Source organism: Muntiacus reevesi, chromosome 4 (assembly GCF_963930625.1).
Source record: "Muntiacus reevesi chromosome 4, mMunRee1.1, whole genome shotgun sequence".
In the NCBI taxonomy this organism is placed as follows: Eukaryota; Metazoa; Chordata; class Mammalia; order Artiodactyla; family Cervidae; genus Muntiacus; species Muntiacus reevesi.
This window is the reverse complement of record NC_089252.1, coordinates 58,809,877-58,825,143: the sequence shown is the minus strand read 5'-3', so window position 1 is coordinate 58,825,143 and position 15,267 is coordinate 58,809,877. Positions and strand designations below refer to the sequence as shown.

Genomic DNA, 15,267 nt, shown 5'->3' with positions numbered 1-15,267 from the left:
GAAAACAAGGCAGGTTGACACACGGGTGCCTCATCAGGTCCCCTCTCAAACATGCCTTCCCGCCCGGCCACATCAACTTGCAATCAGCAGAGGTGTCTTCCTTATTCTGATGCTCCATTGGCCATCATTCTTATATTTTAGAATTACTGTGAGTTTTCATCTTTTTTTATATGTCTTTATATGTACTCAGGGTGGAAAGCTGGGAAAAGAATATTTACTGGCACACGATGTATTAGTCCTAAATAACTGAGAAGAATTGTTAGCTTTATAGGGTATGTATTACTGTATTTTTAGATGAAGAGCTTGAAAGTATTTATGTCACTAAAAAAAAGTCAGTTGGTAACACATCATACATATTTTATGACAAAAATGCTTTATTCACTAGGAAACATTTTGATCAATGAAAGGTCAGTAAAGATGGTGTTTACTGACTTACAGATTTAAGAATCACACTCTTCTCTTTATTGTAAATAGATTCATTTTCCCCTCATGATTAAAATCTGAAAAACCCCAATGCAAATGAGAAAATATGCATATCAAGGAAAAGAATAAGAACAAAAGCAACACCAGACAATGCCCAACCCATAATACAGGTCATGGTTAGTGTCTAGCTGTGCTGTCAGCTTAATATGGAATCAGCCCTGGAAACCCTACCCTCAAAAAGGAACCACAGGAGAGACTATTTTTGATTATCTGAGATAAAATTGACATGTGAGACATGTATTCTAGGTAAAAGACTTGGAAGAACAGCCTCATGTCACGAATGAGAAATTTTTTTATGCTATGAGCACATTTCAGCCATGAGACGCCTGTATAAAGAACATGACACTTGTCTTTTCCAGCATAGAGAGAACTAGGGGAAGGACCAGCATAAGAGCAGGTGAAGTTAATCCACCTTCTCCTGTAAAAACTGCTACAGCCACACTTCACCAACACCAGGGCAGCTGGGAGGAGGGCAGTCACAGGGCAGGGAAAACGGACCACCATCAGACTGGAAATCCACCTCTACGGGAGAGCGTGTCAGTGGTCATTCCAGAGCATGCAGTTGAGGCAGAGATCAAGAACTCAGATCGACACATCGGAGAACAAAGACCCTGGGTCCTGGGGTCTTGAACGCTCTGGTGTCTGGCTTTCAGTTGATGAAAAGGGGTTTCCACGAGCATTGTGTCCAGGCCCCGGCGGGCTCTTAGGAGGCCTCTGGGAGGACAGATGGGTCCACGCGGCAGAGGATGGAGAGAGGGGATGGGAGGGCCGCAGCAAGGGCAGCACCTCCCTCTACCCCGCAGCATGCTGAGTGGTTAGGAGCAGCTACGCGCGTGCCCAGCGTGGTTCAGTCGCTCAGTCGTGCCCGACTCTCTGCGACCCCGTGGACTGTAGCCACCAGGCTCCTCTGTGCATGGGATCCTCCAGGCAAGAATACTGGAGTGGGTTGACATTTCCTCCTCCAGGAGATCTTCCCAACCCAGAGATCCAACCCAGGTCTCCTGCATTGGCAGGCGGGTTCTTTACCGTCTGGGCCACCAGGGAAGCCTTAGGAGCAACTACAGAGGAGCCTTCTCTGAGGTCAGGCGTGAAGAGACAGAGGAAGTGCCTCGTGGTGACGGCTCTCTAAGGAAAACCGAGACGATGTCTCTTTTTAATTCGCTGGCTCCTCTCCTAAGTTCATGTCAGATTCACAAAACAAATACCATCCTTCCCTCTGCAGAATGCGTGCTGCTGGGGGAGTCTCGCTCCCCTGAGCCATCACCGAGCCCACCCCCACGGGACACCCTCCAAGCAGCAGAAGACAGACAGGAAGAGGAGGAGCACCCCCGCCCCGGGGCACCAGGATTGCAGCTGCGGCAGGAACTCAGCTGTTTCCAAAACAGATCCCACGGAAACCTTTTCTCTTGCCACCCGTGGAAAAGTATTTCCTGAATCTGCCAGTTCCCAGAAGCGGACTAATGATTTGAACTTTCAGGATTCCTTTATAAGCAGGTCAGTAACTTAGAATCTATATCATCCTCAATTATGTTGACCTTCAGGTCACAGCAGGTAAATTTATATGCTTGAAAGCTTAGGGTGGTGAAAGTTTGGGGAGGGAGCAAGGACCTTTTAGTTCTAAAAGACTTAGACGAGAACCTGCAACAGGGTGAGAGAAAGGTCAGGAGAAGTGAGGACCAACAGCCGGAGGTGCGGAGCGTGGAGTCGCGATGAAATTCAGGCAGCTTTGGATGTTAGCGAAAACACAAATGCCCGTGTGATACCAGGGGTGAATCTTATCATCGCTTTCTCCCAGCTCCAAGCACCAGACCGTGTTTCCCTTTCAAGGAGAGCAGACCCTGCCATAGAAGAGAATGGTTTGGGTTTTGTTGTGTCTGATGAAAAAGAGAAAAGGGCGGTTAGCATTAAATGTCTCCCAGGACGGTGAGGACTTCTCCGTACCGACAACCCCACTGGCTGCAGCTGCCTGGGTGCCATTTTCATCCACCTCCACAAAGGTTTTATGGACAACTTTTGACAGGTACAAACTGGGACTTGGAGAGATTCCTGTAAGGTCAGCCTTTGTTTCATCAAAGATATCCGTGATGCCCATGTCTTGTAGAATAGGGTTGAGATCATAGCTGTCTTCCAGGGTGAACCGAGGGAAGGAGACGGCTACTCTTTTTTCTGACATATTTTCTGAACTGCTCCAGGCCATGAGTTTTTCGTAGGTGATATTCCTTTCAAGCTACAAGAAGAAGAAAATCATATTCAAGGTCAGATGATGAGCTTGCAAAGGATGCCCTACACACTTCCAAGGGGGGCCTCAGACTAATTCCACCGCTGGTAACAATCCTCAAGGTGTTTGCCTCAGAATCCTCTGATTTCATTTAACGTCTTCCAAGAAAATCTCTTTCTTCTTTAACAGACACCAGAAAATGTGGATTCCTCTGTTCTGTGGTGTCTGACAGGTTAGTGTCCGATGCCCAGGAAAGCTCATGTGGATAGGTCGGGTGAGCTTGGCCAATCCTTGATGTTCTGCAGCTCAGCCTCCTCTTTTATAAGACAGACACCACCACTGGAGTTCTGCAAGGACTGAGCTCCATGGTGTCTGCAAAGCACTTCCCATGGCGCTGCTCTGCTTAGTCGCTCTGTCAGGTCAGGCTCTCTGTGGCCCCGTGGACTGTGGCCCACCAGGCTCCTCTGTCCATGGAGTTTTCCAGGCAAGAACACTGGAGTGGAGTGTCATTTCCTCCTCCAGGGGGTCTTCCCAACCCAGGGATGGAGCCCGTGTCTCTTGTGTCTCCTGCATTGGCAGGCGGGCTCTTTACCACTAGCGCCACCTGGGAAGCCCGCACATAATGCTTGCACGTGATAAACTTGGAATGATAGTTATGATTCTCATTGTCACACCTGTTCTCCCACATCCCTGTATTTCTGTCTCACTTTCTCTCTTCCCCACTCCCACACCACCAAGCTGAACCTTCATTAATTCCTTAATTAATTCCCCAGCCTTTATTAATTCCTACTTCACAAGTAATTTGCTTCAACGTCAGCATCTCCACTTCTGTCAAAGCACGAGGACAAAGAAAGAGGATTAAACTAAAGAGTCTCTAACTGAGCGACACCAAAACAGTGTGAGAAGAGGCCAGACATACGGATATTCAGGAAAAAGGAAGAGTTATTTCATTTGTTGCAATTGTCAAGTTCCTCCGCTTCCAGATCTCTTGGTCTGGAAAAATAACTGCAGAGAACCATGAGATGAGCAAAGAAAGCCCTATCTAATATTTTTGGCATTTGTTCTTTCAGTTCAGTTCAGTCGCTCAGTCGTGTCCGACTCTTTGCGACCCCATGAATGGTAGCACGCCAAGCCTCCCTGTCCATCACCAGCTCCCGAAGTTTACTCAAACTCATGCCCATTGAGTTGGTGATGCCATCCAGCTATCTCATCCTCTGTCATCCCCTTCTCCTCCTGCCCCCAATCCCCCCCAGCATCAAGGTCTTTTCCAGTGAGTCAACTCTTCACATGAGGTGGCCAAAGTATTGGAGTTTCAGCTTCAACATCAGTCCTTCCAATGAACACCCAGGACTGATCTCCTTTAGGATGGACTGACTGGATCTCCTTGCAGTCCAAGGGACTCTCAAGAGTCTTCTCCAACACCATAGTTCAAAAGCATCAATTCTTCGGTGCTCAGCTTTCTTCACAGACCAACTCTCACATCCATACATGACCACTGGAAAAACCACAGCCTTGACCAGATGGACCTTTGTTGGCAAAGTAATGTCTCTGCTTTTTAATATGCTGTCTAGGTTGGTCATAACTTTCCTTCCAAGGAGTGTCTTTTAATTTCATGGCTGCAATCACTATCTACAGTGATTTTGGAGCCCCAAAAAATGAAGTCTGACACTGTTTCCACTGTTTCCCCATCTATTTCCCATGAAGTGATGGGACCAGATGCCATGATCTTAGTTTTCTGAATGTTGAGCTAAAGCTTGGCTTAGCTTAAAAGCCAACTTCTTCATTCTCCTCTTTCACTTTCATCAAGAGACTTTTTAGTTCCTCTTCACTCTCTGCCATAAGGGTGGTGTCATCTGCATATCTGAGGTTATTGATATTTCTTCCAGCAATTTGTTCTTTAGTTCTCAGCAAATGAGAAATAAATGTCTCATGAGTTCAGATTTGTATGTATTCTCTGATTCCCTGATAGCCCAGATACCATCCTTCCTCAAGATGATATGATACAATATAGTGTGTGTTTGTGTGTGTGTGTGTGAGTCGCTCAGTCGTGTCGGATTCCTTACGACCCCATGGACTATAGTCCGCCAGGCTCCTCTGTCCATGGGATTCTCCAGGCAAGAGTACTGGAGTGGGCTGCCATTCCCTTCTCCAGCGGATCTTCCCGACCTAGAAATCGAACCAGGGTCTCCCGCATTGCAGGTGGATTCTCTACCATCTGAGCCACAAGGGGAGCGCCAAAATACGTTGTTGTCATTGTTGCTCAGTCGCTCAGTTGTGTCCGACTCTTTGCAACCCCGTGGACTGCAGCTGCAGAGATATGCAAGTGAAGACTTACCTCTTCCAGGGCCTTCAGGTTGTCCGAGGAGCCAGACGGCAGCAGCACAACCATATCGAGCTTCCCCTTCGTGTACGGAAGCTCCAAGATCTGCACTTTCAGCTCGTCCACGAAGCCAATTCTGAACAGCCCGTTCTGGTTCATCATCTTCACATTCTGCTTTTCACTCTGAGGTGGACACGGTAGAAAGTCACAGCATGGCCACAAGAGGTTCACAAACCTACACAGTCCCCAACTTCCCTGACAACATGGTCCATCCAGATGAGAAGGGGCTTCCCCCGAAAGTTCAGAGCCACAGGGATCCAGTCTAACGAAGCCTTCTGCCCACTGACCAGGGGGCCCTTACTTTGTCAACACCCCATCTTTCCACGGTTTTGGTAGGTTCTTCAGGTCCTAAGACCCCTTGTCAGTAGGATGTCCATCCAGGCGTCTACCCACAGCCTCGCCAGCTGAAACCAGCCCTGCCAGCTCCCTCTTCCATGCCTGCTCCACCCAGGCTCTGGCCTTCCGTGACGCTCCATCCCTACTGGCCTGGACGGGCCCACAGAAGCATCAGTGGGAAACTGGTTAAATGCTAAGCTTCTGGGTACTAAATAACAACTCCTGCCGCATGGGCTTCTGCCAGAGGAAAGGGCGCCGGCAGCCTCCTGATAGCCTCACGGTACGCGGCAGGCCGCCAACCGACAGGAGCGCGAGCCGCGCTGCAGAGAACAGCACGGCTGTTCCCATTCTGCAGCTCCTGGCTCAGAACACGCCTTTTTCAAGCACCGTTTATTATTTTGGAGGCAGTACTTGTGCAGAGAGTTAGAAAGCGCAGAAAAATAAGCAAATGTAAACACCATCTCTCTCTCCTGGCGCTACCTATGCTGATAGATAAATGTATGTTCCCCACTGGGCCTCTTTCTATGCATGTATAATACTTATACACAGTTATAAGTCATATGTAATATACACAATACAATACATATAATATTGATAATAATATTTGCTTTTTTGAAATAAGGAACACAGGTTTTTGAGGCAAATGCTCATACATGTGAATCTTAATGCATGAATTTGACTGAGTAACCTTTGCATTTTTTCCCCCTGGACTCCTAAGTAGGACCTATTTCATTTCCATAATGTTATTTTGGGGAAGAAATGAAATAATGAAGGAAAAATTCTCAGTGAAGCACCCAGCACAAAAATGCTTCATAATCTTTAGGCACTGACTTTTATTAATAACCAAATGTTCTTGTAAATGTAAGTCATAACCCAGAGACCTAAGTTGAGATGTGAATATACATACTGCCCATCATTCAGCGGAAATTGTGAGTGAATATCTAGAAAACTGTGCTCTGGTACCTCACTTAGAGAAAAAACGGCATCAACCGTGTTTTCGCAGTCAAAATATTTCTCCCATTTGGCCTTGAAGTAGACAGCGTTCACCAGCACCAGCACAGTCTCATTGTTGATACTGTCCTTGCTGAAGAGTTCCTTGATTTTACCTTAAAAAAAAGTTTCCAGAGAATATTCTAAATATGAATTGTAGCAAAAGTATTCAAGTAGACAGATTTTTTTAATGCAGTTTATTATTCCCAAGAGTAAAGTATGTCTCATCCAGGAAGTAATCCAAGAAAATTGGTGGTGGTTTAGTGGTTAAGTCATGTCCAACTCTTGTGACCCCATGGACTGTAGCCCGCCAGGCTCCTCTGTCCATGAGATTTCCCAAGCAAGCATACTGGAGTAGAAAGCCAGTTCCTTCTCCAGGGGTCTTCCGGACCCAGGGTTCCAACCCAGGTCTCTTGCATTGCAAGTGGATTCTTTACCCAACTGAGCCACCAGGGAAGCCTAATCCAAGAAAACTAAACCCCCCATAAAAGGCAGATGGGCAGATTCATATTGAAAATATTCTTCCATTTTTGTTGAACTCAAATATTCACTACTTATCACCATCATTCCTTCACTCAGAAAATACCTATAAATCTAGCTAAAAGTTGGCAAGAATTAGGATCTTCTTATTTCTATTTCCCTCTGAATAAACATATTCTATTCACCATCTTCCTACTGACCCTTAAAGCAACATGGAACTAGTTGACATCCTGCTAGTATTGTACTTGGCTGAAAGGCATCTCACCTTCATGATGGAGCAAAGGACTAGAAATAAGTACCCACACATCTAAGCATTTTAACTATTTAACACCTACACAACAAACTTCAGACCCAATCCACACACATGAGCATCTGGTCCCAACAGACCAGAGACCGCAAAGCGGGGCTGACTTTTTTCTTTTAAATGGAAAAGAGCACCACCTCCAATGTGTTGGGTCTTTCTTACCTTGGGATTGAGATTCAACCCAGAAGTTAATCTCTTGCCTGGATTTTTCAGTGTCTTTCCGAAAATCAACACTTTCAACTGTCGTGTGGTAAAATTGAATCACACCATCTAAGTATTCCTGATAAATTGGGATAAATGGAAATAGTGACATAAAGTCATACAATTATGCTAACAGTTTAGGAGTGAAGCAGTCGTGAGAAGCCTAACGAGAAGGAAGTGTCTAGTCATTTATACTGAGTGCATGGGGTCCCTATCTACCCCCAGCCTAAATACACAGAGACACTTCATTGCCTGTAGCGTTAACTGAGGGTATAGAATTCTTATCTGTGGAGCTGTCCACAGTTAAAACGACACTAGCTTTCCCACCAGATTTGGACATTCCATTTGTAGAGACTCACATCTCAGCTGGTAAAGAACCTGCCAGCAGTGCAGGAGACCCCAGTTCAGTTCGTGAGTTGGGAAGGTCTCCTGGAGGAGGACGTGGCAACCCACTCCAGGATTCCTGCCTGGAGCATCCCTGGGGCCAGAGGAGGCTGGCGGGCTACAGTCCATGGGGTCACAAAGAGTTGGATACAACTGAGCGACCAAGCACAGCGCAGCACCGGACAAACAGCAAGTAACTTCAGAGCCTTTGCTGTAAAATGCGTTAAGTTTTTTAGGATTAGAACCCGGCTTAATGGCACTGTACAGAGTTTCTATTCACAGTAATGAAAGCGTTTTAGAAATAGGGTAATCACTACACAACACGGATAACAACTAATGCCACGGAATCGCATACTTAGAAATGATTAAAGTGGCAGTTTTTATGCTCTAGATATTTTACCACAATTTTAAAGAATTTTGTAATGTATCTAAATGACTGCTGTGAACATTTTTAAAAAGTGAGTTGTATGTTATATGAATTTATATTTCAATAAAGCTAGTTTAGGGAAAAAAAAAAAAAACATAAAATCTCATCTCCATCATAGGAGAACACACTAATTTTGGTCCAAGTACGCGAGCTCCCCTTAAACACGCCCCTGACACTCCCGCCTGTGCATTGGTCACGCCCACTCACGCTCGCTGCGGCTCACGCGCTCCCTCTAGTGGCGAGGGAGGACACTGAAGCCCGGGTTCAGCAGCGTCTTTCTCTGTTCCAAAGCCTTTAGCCGCAGAGACAGGACTTGCGCCTTTTGGCTCCAGTCAGTCTCCTTCGGCGACACTGCACCGCGTCTTAAATGAGTACAATTTCATAGGCAGGTGGCCTGATAGTGGCATAAAAAGCGATTTTAGAGAAGCGCCTTGAGCGGGGAGGCTGGGAGAGGAGCTACCAGGGCCTCTACCCGGCACCGTGAATGGGAGAGACCGTCGAGGTCACAGGAGAGAGCGCCGTTACCAAACCCAGGAGCTCCAGGCCTGCAGAGGCTCTGAGGCACGTGACCCTCCCCTTCCCCACGCTCCCATCCATCAGGGGCCTCCTAACGTGTGCAAGGTGAAAACTGGCAGGAGGGCGGCAGAGGGTGCGGGAGAGAACGGAACAGGTCCTGGACACCCCACCGTCCCCTCCTCCTGTCAGAGGTTCGTGCTCTAGACAGCAGGTGAGAGATCTAGCTCCTTGATGGTTCTGAAATAGTAAGTCAAAGGGCGGTCTTAATGAGCAGTCACGCCTAACTCACCGGGCAGATTGGGAATTCTCGCTCCCCATAAAGCCTGTTGGCAATACTCAGGGTGTAATCGACTTTGATCCTGGCTAACCTGGAGAGAAGCTGCCCGAAATAGCAGCTGAGCAGTCCACTCTCATCCTTTGAAGACTCGGTCTAACAAAAGAAGAAATAAAAGGTGATCTTTAAAACACGTTAAAGCCTCCTAAAGCAAGCAGTCATTTCACCTTGTAACCGGTTGGGGAGCAAGCGGAGAAGCAGCGAGGGCCGGAGGGGGAGCGTGGTCCCTGCCCTGGCTCCCACGCTGGATCGAGATCAGGGGAAACACGTAAATGGAGGCTCCACAGCGCACACTGCATTTTAGATGGGTGTGCCTTGTTTCTCTGTTTTCAAAAAGAGTCAAGAAAGAATCTTAAACGTCCTAACGTAGGAGGATATATAAACTAGAGAATATCTTTACTGTTCCTGGTGTAAGACAACCCATAAAAGCCTTCGATGTCGGTACAGGTTCCAGCAGGAAACAGGACAGCAGAAGCGGAGAGAGAGGCGTGGGGTGCCACTCCCCCGACCCCACCCTCCTCACCCCGGCTCCATCCTGGGGAACCGTGGCCTATACACCCAGGTGAGTCCTGGGGCTGTGGTCTGAGCGTCTTTATCGTAAGCAGAAGATTCTAGATCCTACTCTTTACAGCCAAGGACACAGAAGACGCGTGACCAGAGAGGAACTGGGTCACTTGGGATCATTGCGGGGCTGGGGCTGTGGGGCTGAAGCCTGCCAGGCCCTCGCGGAGGAGACACGACCGTGGCCTCACACGGGACCGCCCGGAGGAGCGCTGTGGACGGAGGGGCAGAGCTCGTGGTGGCCCACCTGCAGCGTCAGAGGCCCCGCCACTTCCTTCTGCCCTTCCAGGTGGCTGTCGGCAGGCACTTCCTGCTCTGCTTTTTTCAGGCAGGGATCTGGCTCGTTTCCATTATTCTGGGACAATTCGTTGAAGTGCAGTACCTATGCGAGAGTGGAGATGGGCTCTTTGAGACCGCACAAACAGCAGGAAGTCTGAACAGCTTCAGAAACGTTTTCAATAACGTGGCGATGATAAGGATTACAGAGTCAAACAAAATAATCATCAGCGGTTTAAACAACGGTTTAAAGAAAGGCGGCAGCCAGGGAAGGAGAGGGTGGGATGAACTCAGAGAGCAGCGTGGAGGTACGTATGTTACCACATGTAAACTAGGCAGCCGGTGAGAATTTGCTGTCTGATGCAGGGAGCTCAACCCGGGGCTCTGTGACAGCGGAGGGGGGTGATGGGGTGAAGATGGGGGGGAGCTTCGAGGGGAAGGGGACAGTGTGTGTATGCCTGTGGCTGATTCATGTTGATGTTTGGCAGAAACCAACACAATATTGCAAAGCGATTATCCTCTAATTAAAAATAAAGTAAAAAAAAAAAGAAAGGTACATGTTTCTTTTGACTCAGGCTGTGAAGTGGAAGGATGGGAAGTAAACAGAATGCTATGCCCCTGGGACCGCATTTAACAAAGAATGTAGCCAAGCTAAAAGAATATCAAGGCATCCACAAACCACACTTGGCTATGAGATGGCCTGAGCTGACTAGAAGTGTAAAATACACATCAGATTTTGAAGACTTAGTATGAAAAAAAAAAGAATATAAAATATTTTATTTAAATGTTTTAACTGATTGCATGTTGATATATTTTCAAGGTATTGGGTTAAATAATATATATTATTAAAATTAGTCTCATCTATTTTTGTACTTTCTTAGCATGGCTACTAAAAAGTTTTTAATTACATGTGTGACTTAAATTATATTTGTGTTAGACTGTGCTGACCTAGAGCTTCAAATCAGTAGAGCAGAAGATAAGTTATCCAGAGCTTTGCAGAAAGATGGGAGCCAAGGGGGGCATCTGGCATCGTCAAGGTAAGTCTGCTGTGACACCCAAGAGCCTGGAGAAGGAGCATCTGAAACCTGGCCTGGAGGACGCCGATTGCACTTAGCCGAATGTGGCTAATGGAGTAAGGGGCGTGTGTGTGTGTGTGTGTGTGTGTGTGTGTGTGTGTGCGTGTGTCTGGGCACACTAAGTCGTGTCTGACTGTTTGTGATCCCATGGACTGTAGCCCACCAGACCCCTCTGCCCATGGGATTGTACAAGCAAGAACACTGGAGTGGGTTACCATTCCCTTCTCCAGGGGATCTTCTGGAGAAGATTGAACCTGCATCTCCTGCATTTCCTGCATTGGCAGACAGATTCTTTACCACTGCACCACCTGGGATGGAGTAATACACCAAATCAAAGTACATGAATAAAGTAGAATGACCCTAAACACCTACTGCCTCAATCCAGTAATTCACTCTTCCATCTTAGGGACACAGCTGTGTTCACACTTAACCTCTGCACTCTGGACTAGATCAGGGAATTGTCAGGCCGGCCTCTGGAGCCTGTGGTTTACTGGGAGGAGTTGCTCTTGTCAGTGTCACTCATTCCTTCTACACATTTGCATTGGGCTGCTGCTCTAGGATAGAGTCCTACCCTCTGGGAGGCTGCGTTCTAGTGGGGGAGGGATGAAATAGTGATTAATTACTCTAGGTGGTATGTCAGAAGATGGAAAATGCCATGTGGGGAAAGCAGCTGGGACAAGTGGGAATCTCAGTGTTGGGGACCAGGATGCAGCCTTAAGGGGCTTCCCTGGGGGCTCAGACAGTAAAGAATCTGCCTGCAGTGTGGGAGACCCAGGTTCAATCCCTGCGTCAGGAAGATCCTCTGGAGAAAGGAACGGCTACCCACTCCAGTATTCTCTCACCTGGAGAGTCCCATGGACAGAGGAGACTGGAAGGCTATAGTCCATGGGGTCGCAAAGAGTTGGACAGGACCTAGCAAATACACACTCACACACACGCACAAACACACACAGCCGTAGATTGAGAAATCAAAGTCAATCTCTTTAAGAAGGTTGACTCTGATCACAGTCCTGAAGTGGAGACTAAATTCTAGATCAGTCACCTAGGGGAATGGGATGGAGCAAAGGCCCTACAGCAGGAGTGGGGTTGGATTTCCCAAGGAAGGGGTGGGAGGTCAGTATGGCCAGGGCGGGGGGGGGGGGGGGGCGGAGAGAGTCGCCAGGTTGCCCAGAACCTGGACCCCCAGCCCTCAAAGGCCATTGAAAGAACTCAGGCTTCTGTCATTAGGGAAGTGGAGGGCCAGGTGTTGAGCCAACAGGAAACAGGAGCTGACTTTGGTTTTAAAGACTCCTTCTGGCACCTGGGTTCAGAACACTGACAGTGGAAGCAAGGCCGCTTGTGAGGAATCTGGATCCAGTTGTCAGGGGCAGGCATCAGGGAGGTGGTGGGGAGTTCCAGAATCTTAGATACATTTCAAAAGAAAAGCCAACAGTCCTTTCTGACAAACTTGATGTGAAGTGAGAGAGAAAGGCAAGGAGGGCACCAGAATCTTTCGCCACTGGATACGTAACTGGTGCTTAATACATTTTTATTTAATGGAATGAGTGAGAGAGAAAACACACACACACACATATTAAAAAATACTGGCAATATTGGTATCAATAATTATATAGAAAAAAAGCACCAGACATGTAGACAGACAAGGGCTTCCCTGATGGCTCAGTGGGTAAAGATCTGCCTACAATGCAGGAGACATAAAAGATGCGGGTTCAATCCCTGGGTTGGGAAGATCCCCTGGAGAAGGGAATGCAACCCACTCCAGTATTCTTGCCTGGGAAACCCCTGGCGGGCTCCAGTCAATGAGGTTGCAAAGAGTTGGACACAAGTGAAGCAGCTGAGCACGCATGCAGACAGACAGAGACAGGAGGTGGTGAGAAAGGCCATCAGGTTGGTGAGATGGAGCAGTCCTCAGGGAGCCGGAGGCGCCCCTGAGCCTGGAAGTATGGTTGGACTGAAGAGAAAGCAGGGCATGCCCCACAAATGAATCTCAGGGCAGATACAGTTCCCAGCAAGCCTAGGACGCAGGGAACAGTCAGGCTTGCCAAGGGATCAGGGCCCGACTCTGCGCCCAGACTCTACGCACCATCCGCACCTGGTCTATCTGGCGCGCGCTGCCACTCCTGGCCCCCAGGCGGACCATGCCGAGCGCGGCCGAGAGGCTCAGCGGGCAGAAGAAGATGTTCTTCCGACAATCATCTGTGCTGATCTTTTGGAACAGATCAAAGCAAAACTTGGTATTTGCTGCGATGAGAGAGTCCATTGTGAATCTGATGACACTCTGAAACAAACAAGAAAGCAAAACAAAAGGGAGAGAAAAACGATCATCAGGCCACAGTAGGTAAACAGTTCTCCTTTTAAACACCCAAGATACAACCACACACCATTAGTCATTGTGCCATTAAAAACTGGAAAACTAAGGTCATTATCCTCACGGTATATACATAGAGATGTGGATATTGATATTGATTCAGATAGAGATCTATATTCATTAAGTGGTATGATCAGTTTACTGGGCCTGCCATAACAAATTTCTACAAACCGGGTGACTCAGACAACAAAAAATGGATTTTCCCACGGTTCTGGAGGCCAGAAGTCCAAAACCAAGGTGTTGGCAGAATTGCTTCTTTCTGGAGACTCTCAGGGCAGATCCGGCCCGTGCCTCTCTCCCAGCCCCCTTGGCGGCAGCCCGTGGCTTGTAGAGACATCACTCTAACCTCGGCCCCCAACTTCACATCGCGTTCTTCCCCATGTCTTCCGTGTGTGTCACACACAGACACTTGCCATTGGTTTAAGGCTCACCCTAATCCAGCACGAATTCATCTTAACTTGTTACATCTGCAAAGACCCTACTTCCTATAAGGTCTCATTCACAGGTACTGGGGATTAGAGTTTAAACATAGCTTTAGGGAAGCACAGTTCTACCTACTTTGTTGTAGACCTGCCTTTAATTAGGTAAATAAAGTCAAAGGCTACCGTTTCCCCAAGGTCAAGTTGACAACCGAGGTCATTCCACCTCCTTCTCCTAAGTGTTTCCCCCGTCCCCTCCCCTCTGTGTTCTACAGCTTCGGAAACGTCCAGCCGGTCATCCAGGGCTGCGTCCACTGGAACATCCTCACCTCCTTCTGACTCATTCCACGTGCAACCTACAGGACATGAGGCTATGAGGTCAGTCATTGGCATTGTTCAAGAGATAATAAGCCTTGAAAGATCTTGGAGGCTTAGAATTCATTAGTGGTTCTAAACTTTGCCCACCAAAAATCTATTCCAGAAGTATCAAGAGACTCTTACGAAGCCTCCACCTTGGACCCATCCCACTCAGGTGAGATGTCCTTTCTTCTGTCTTTTTGCCTATTGTGGTATTCCAAGATGGAAACGTAAGCCCTCTTATTTCTGCTTTTGTCACTAGACTAGAGGCCCATAGTAAGTGTTAAGAAACAGCTACTGCATCGAACAGAGTGGAGTACACTGGCTTTAGCATCTTCCCAGTTTAGATCTTTTTTTAAAATTTGTTTGCATTTTTATTTCGTTGACCACACCATGTGGCATTTGGGAGCTTCCCAACCAGAGATAGAACCCGAGCCCCTGCACTGGAAGTGCTGAATCCCAACCAGTGGGCCGCGAGGCAAGTCCCAAGTATGGACCTTTTCAGTCTATAAACCCTAATTCAAAAAGAGAGCATTAGGCAACTTTTTTAAACTGTGCCAGATGCGTGTTTTATATATATTAGCTTTAATCCTACTCCGCAAGTTAGATACTATCACTCCCTTTTTAGAGATGATGAAACTGAGGGATTAAATCCCACTTGTGGATTTCTCTGGTGGTCCAGTGATTAAGAATTCTCTTGCCAGTGCCGGGGACACGGGTTCGATCCCTGGTCCGGGAAGATCCCCCATGCCTTGAGAAACTGGGCCCGAGAGACACAATGGCTGCGCCTCTGCTCCCGAGCCTGTGCCCCACTCACCGCAGCAGCCTGCATGCAGCAACGAAGACCCAGCACAGCCAAAAATAAATTAATTAAAAATTCCACAGATTTATCCAAATTAAGTGCTCTTTCTACTATATTTACTATTTCTGCTAAGTTGCCCCTCAATGTCAGATCTGCTGATCACACACGTGCCTGCTGCCTATGGGTACTTTCTCCTCTTGCTTTAACTTTTGGTCCATTTTTAATGTCACATTTTTTTTCTGCCAAATTTGTCCATAACTGTATTTCTCATTTTGTGCTATTAACACTGGGTTCCAGTAAGGTGCTTTCCAAGAAACATATGTTCCTGGTGCGCTTGGAAATTCAATAATGCCTC

At 47.4% G+C, this 15,267-nt stretch overlaps 1 protein-coding gene across 2 annotated transcripts; it reads right to left on the bottom strand.

Annotated features, from left to right (window-relative positions):
- Positions 1–2,305: 2,305 nt before the first annotated feature.
- SERPINB12 (serpin family B member 12) lies at positions 2,306–13,226 on the bottom strand. 2 transcript variants are annotated; one of them, XM_065935195.1, is made up of 7 exons: positions 13,059–13,226; positions 9,862–9,996; positions 9,009–9,149; positions 7,354–7,471; positions 6,381–6,523; positions 5,037–5,204; positions 2,306–2,710 (listed from the first exon to the last, which is right to left on the bottom strand). In XM_065935195.1, exons 1-7 carry the CDS (start codon positions 13,224–13,226, stop codon positions 2,306–2,308), a joined length of 1,278 nt encoding a protein of 425 aa, XP_065791267.1. The 2 variants fall into 2 exon arrangements, with proteins under 2 accessions (XP_065791267.1, XP_065791268.1); XM_065935196.1 differs by having other exon boundaries at positions 9,922–9,996.
- Between the last annotated feature and the right edge of the window lie 2,041 nt (positions 13,227–15,267).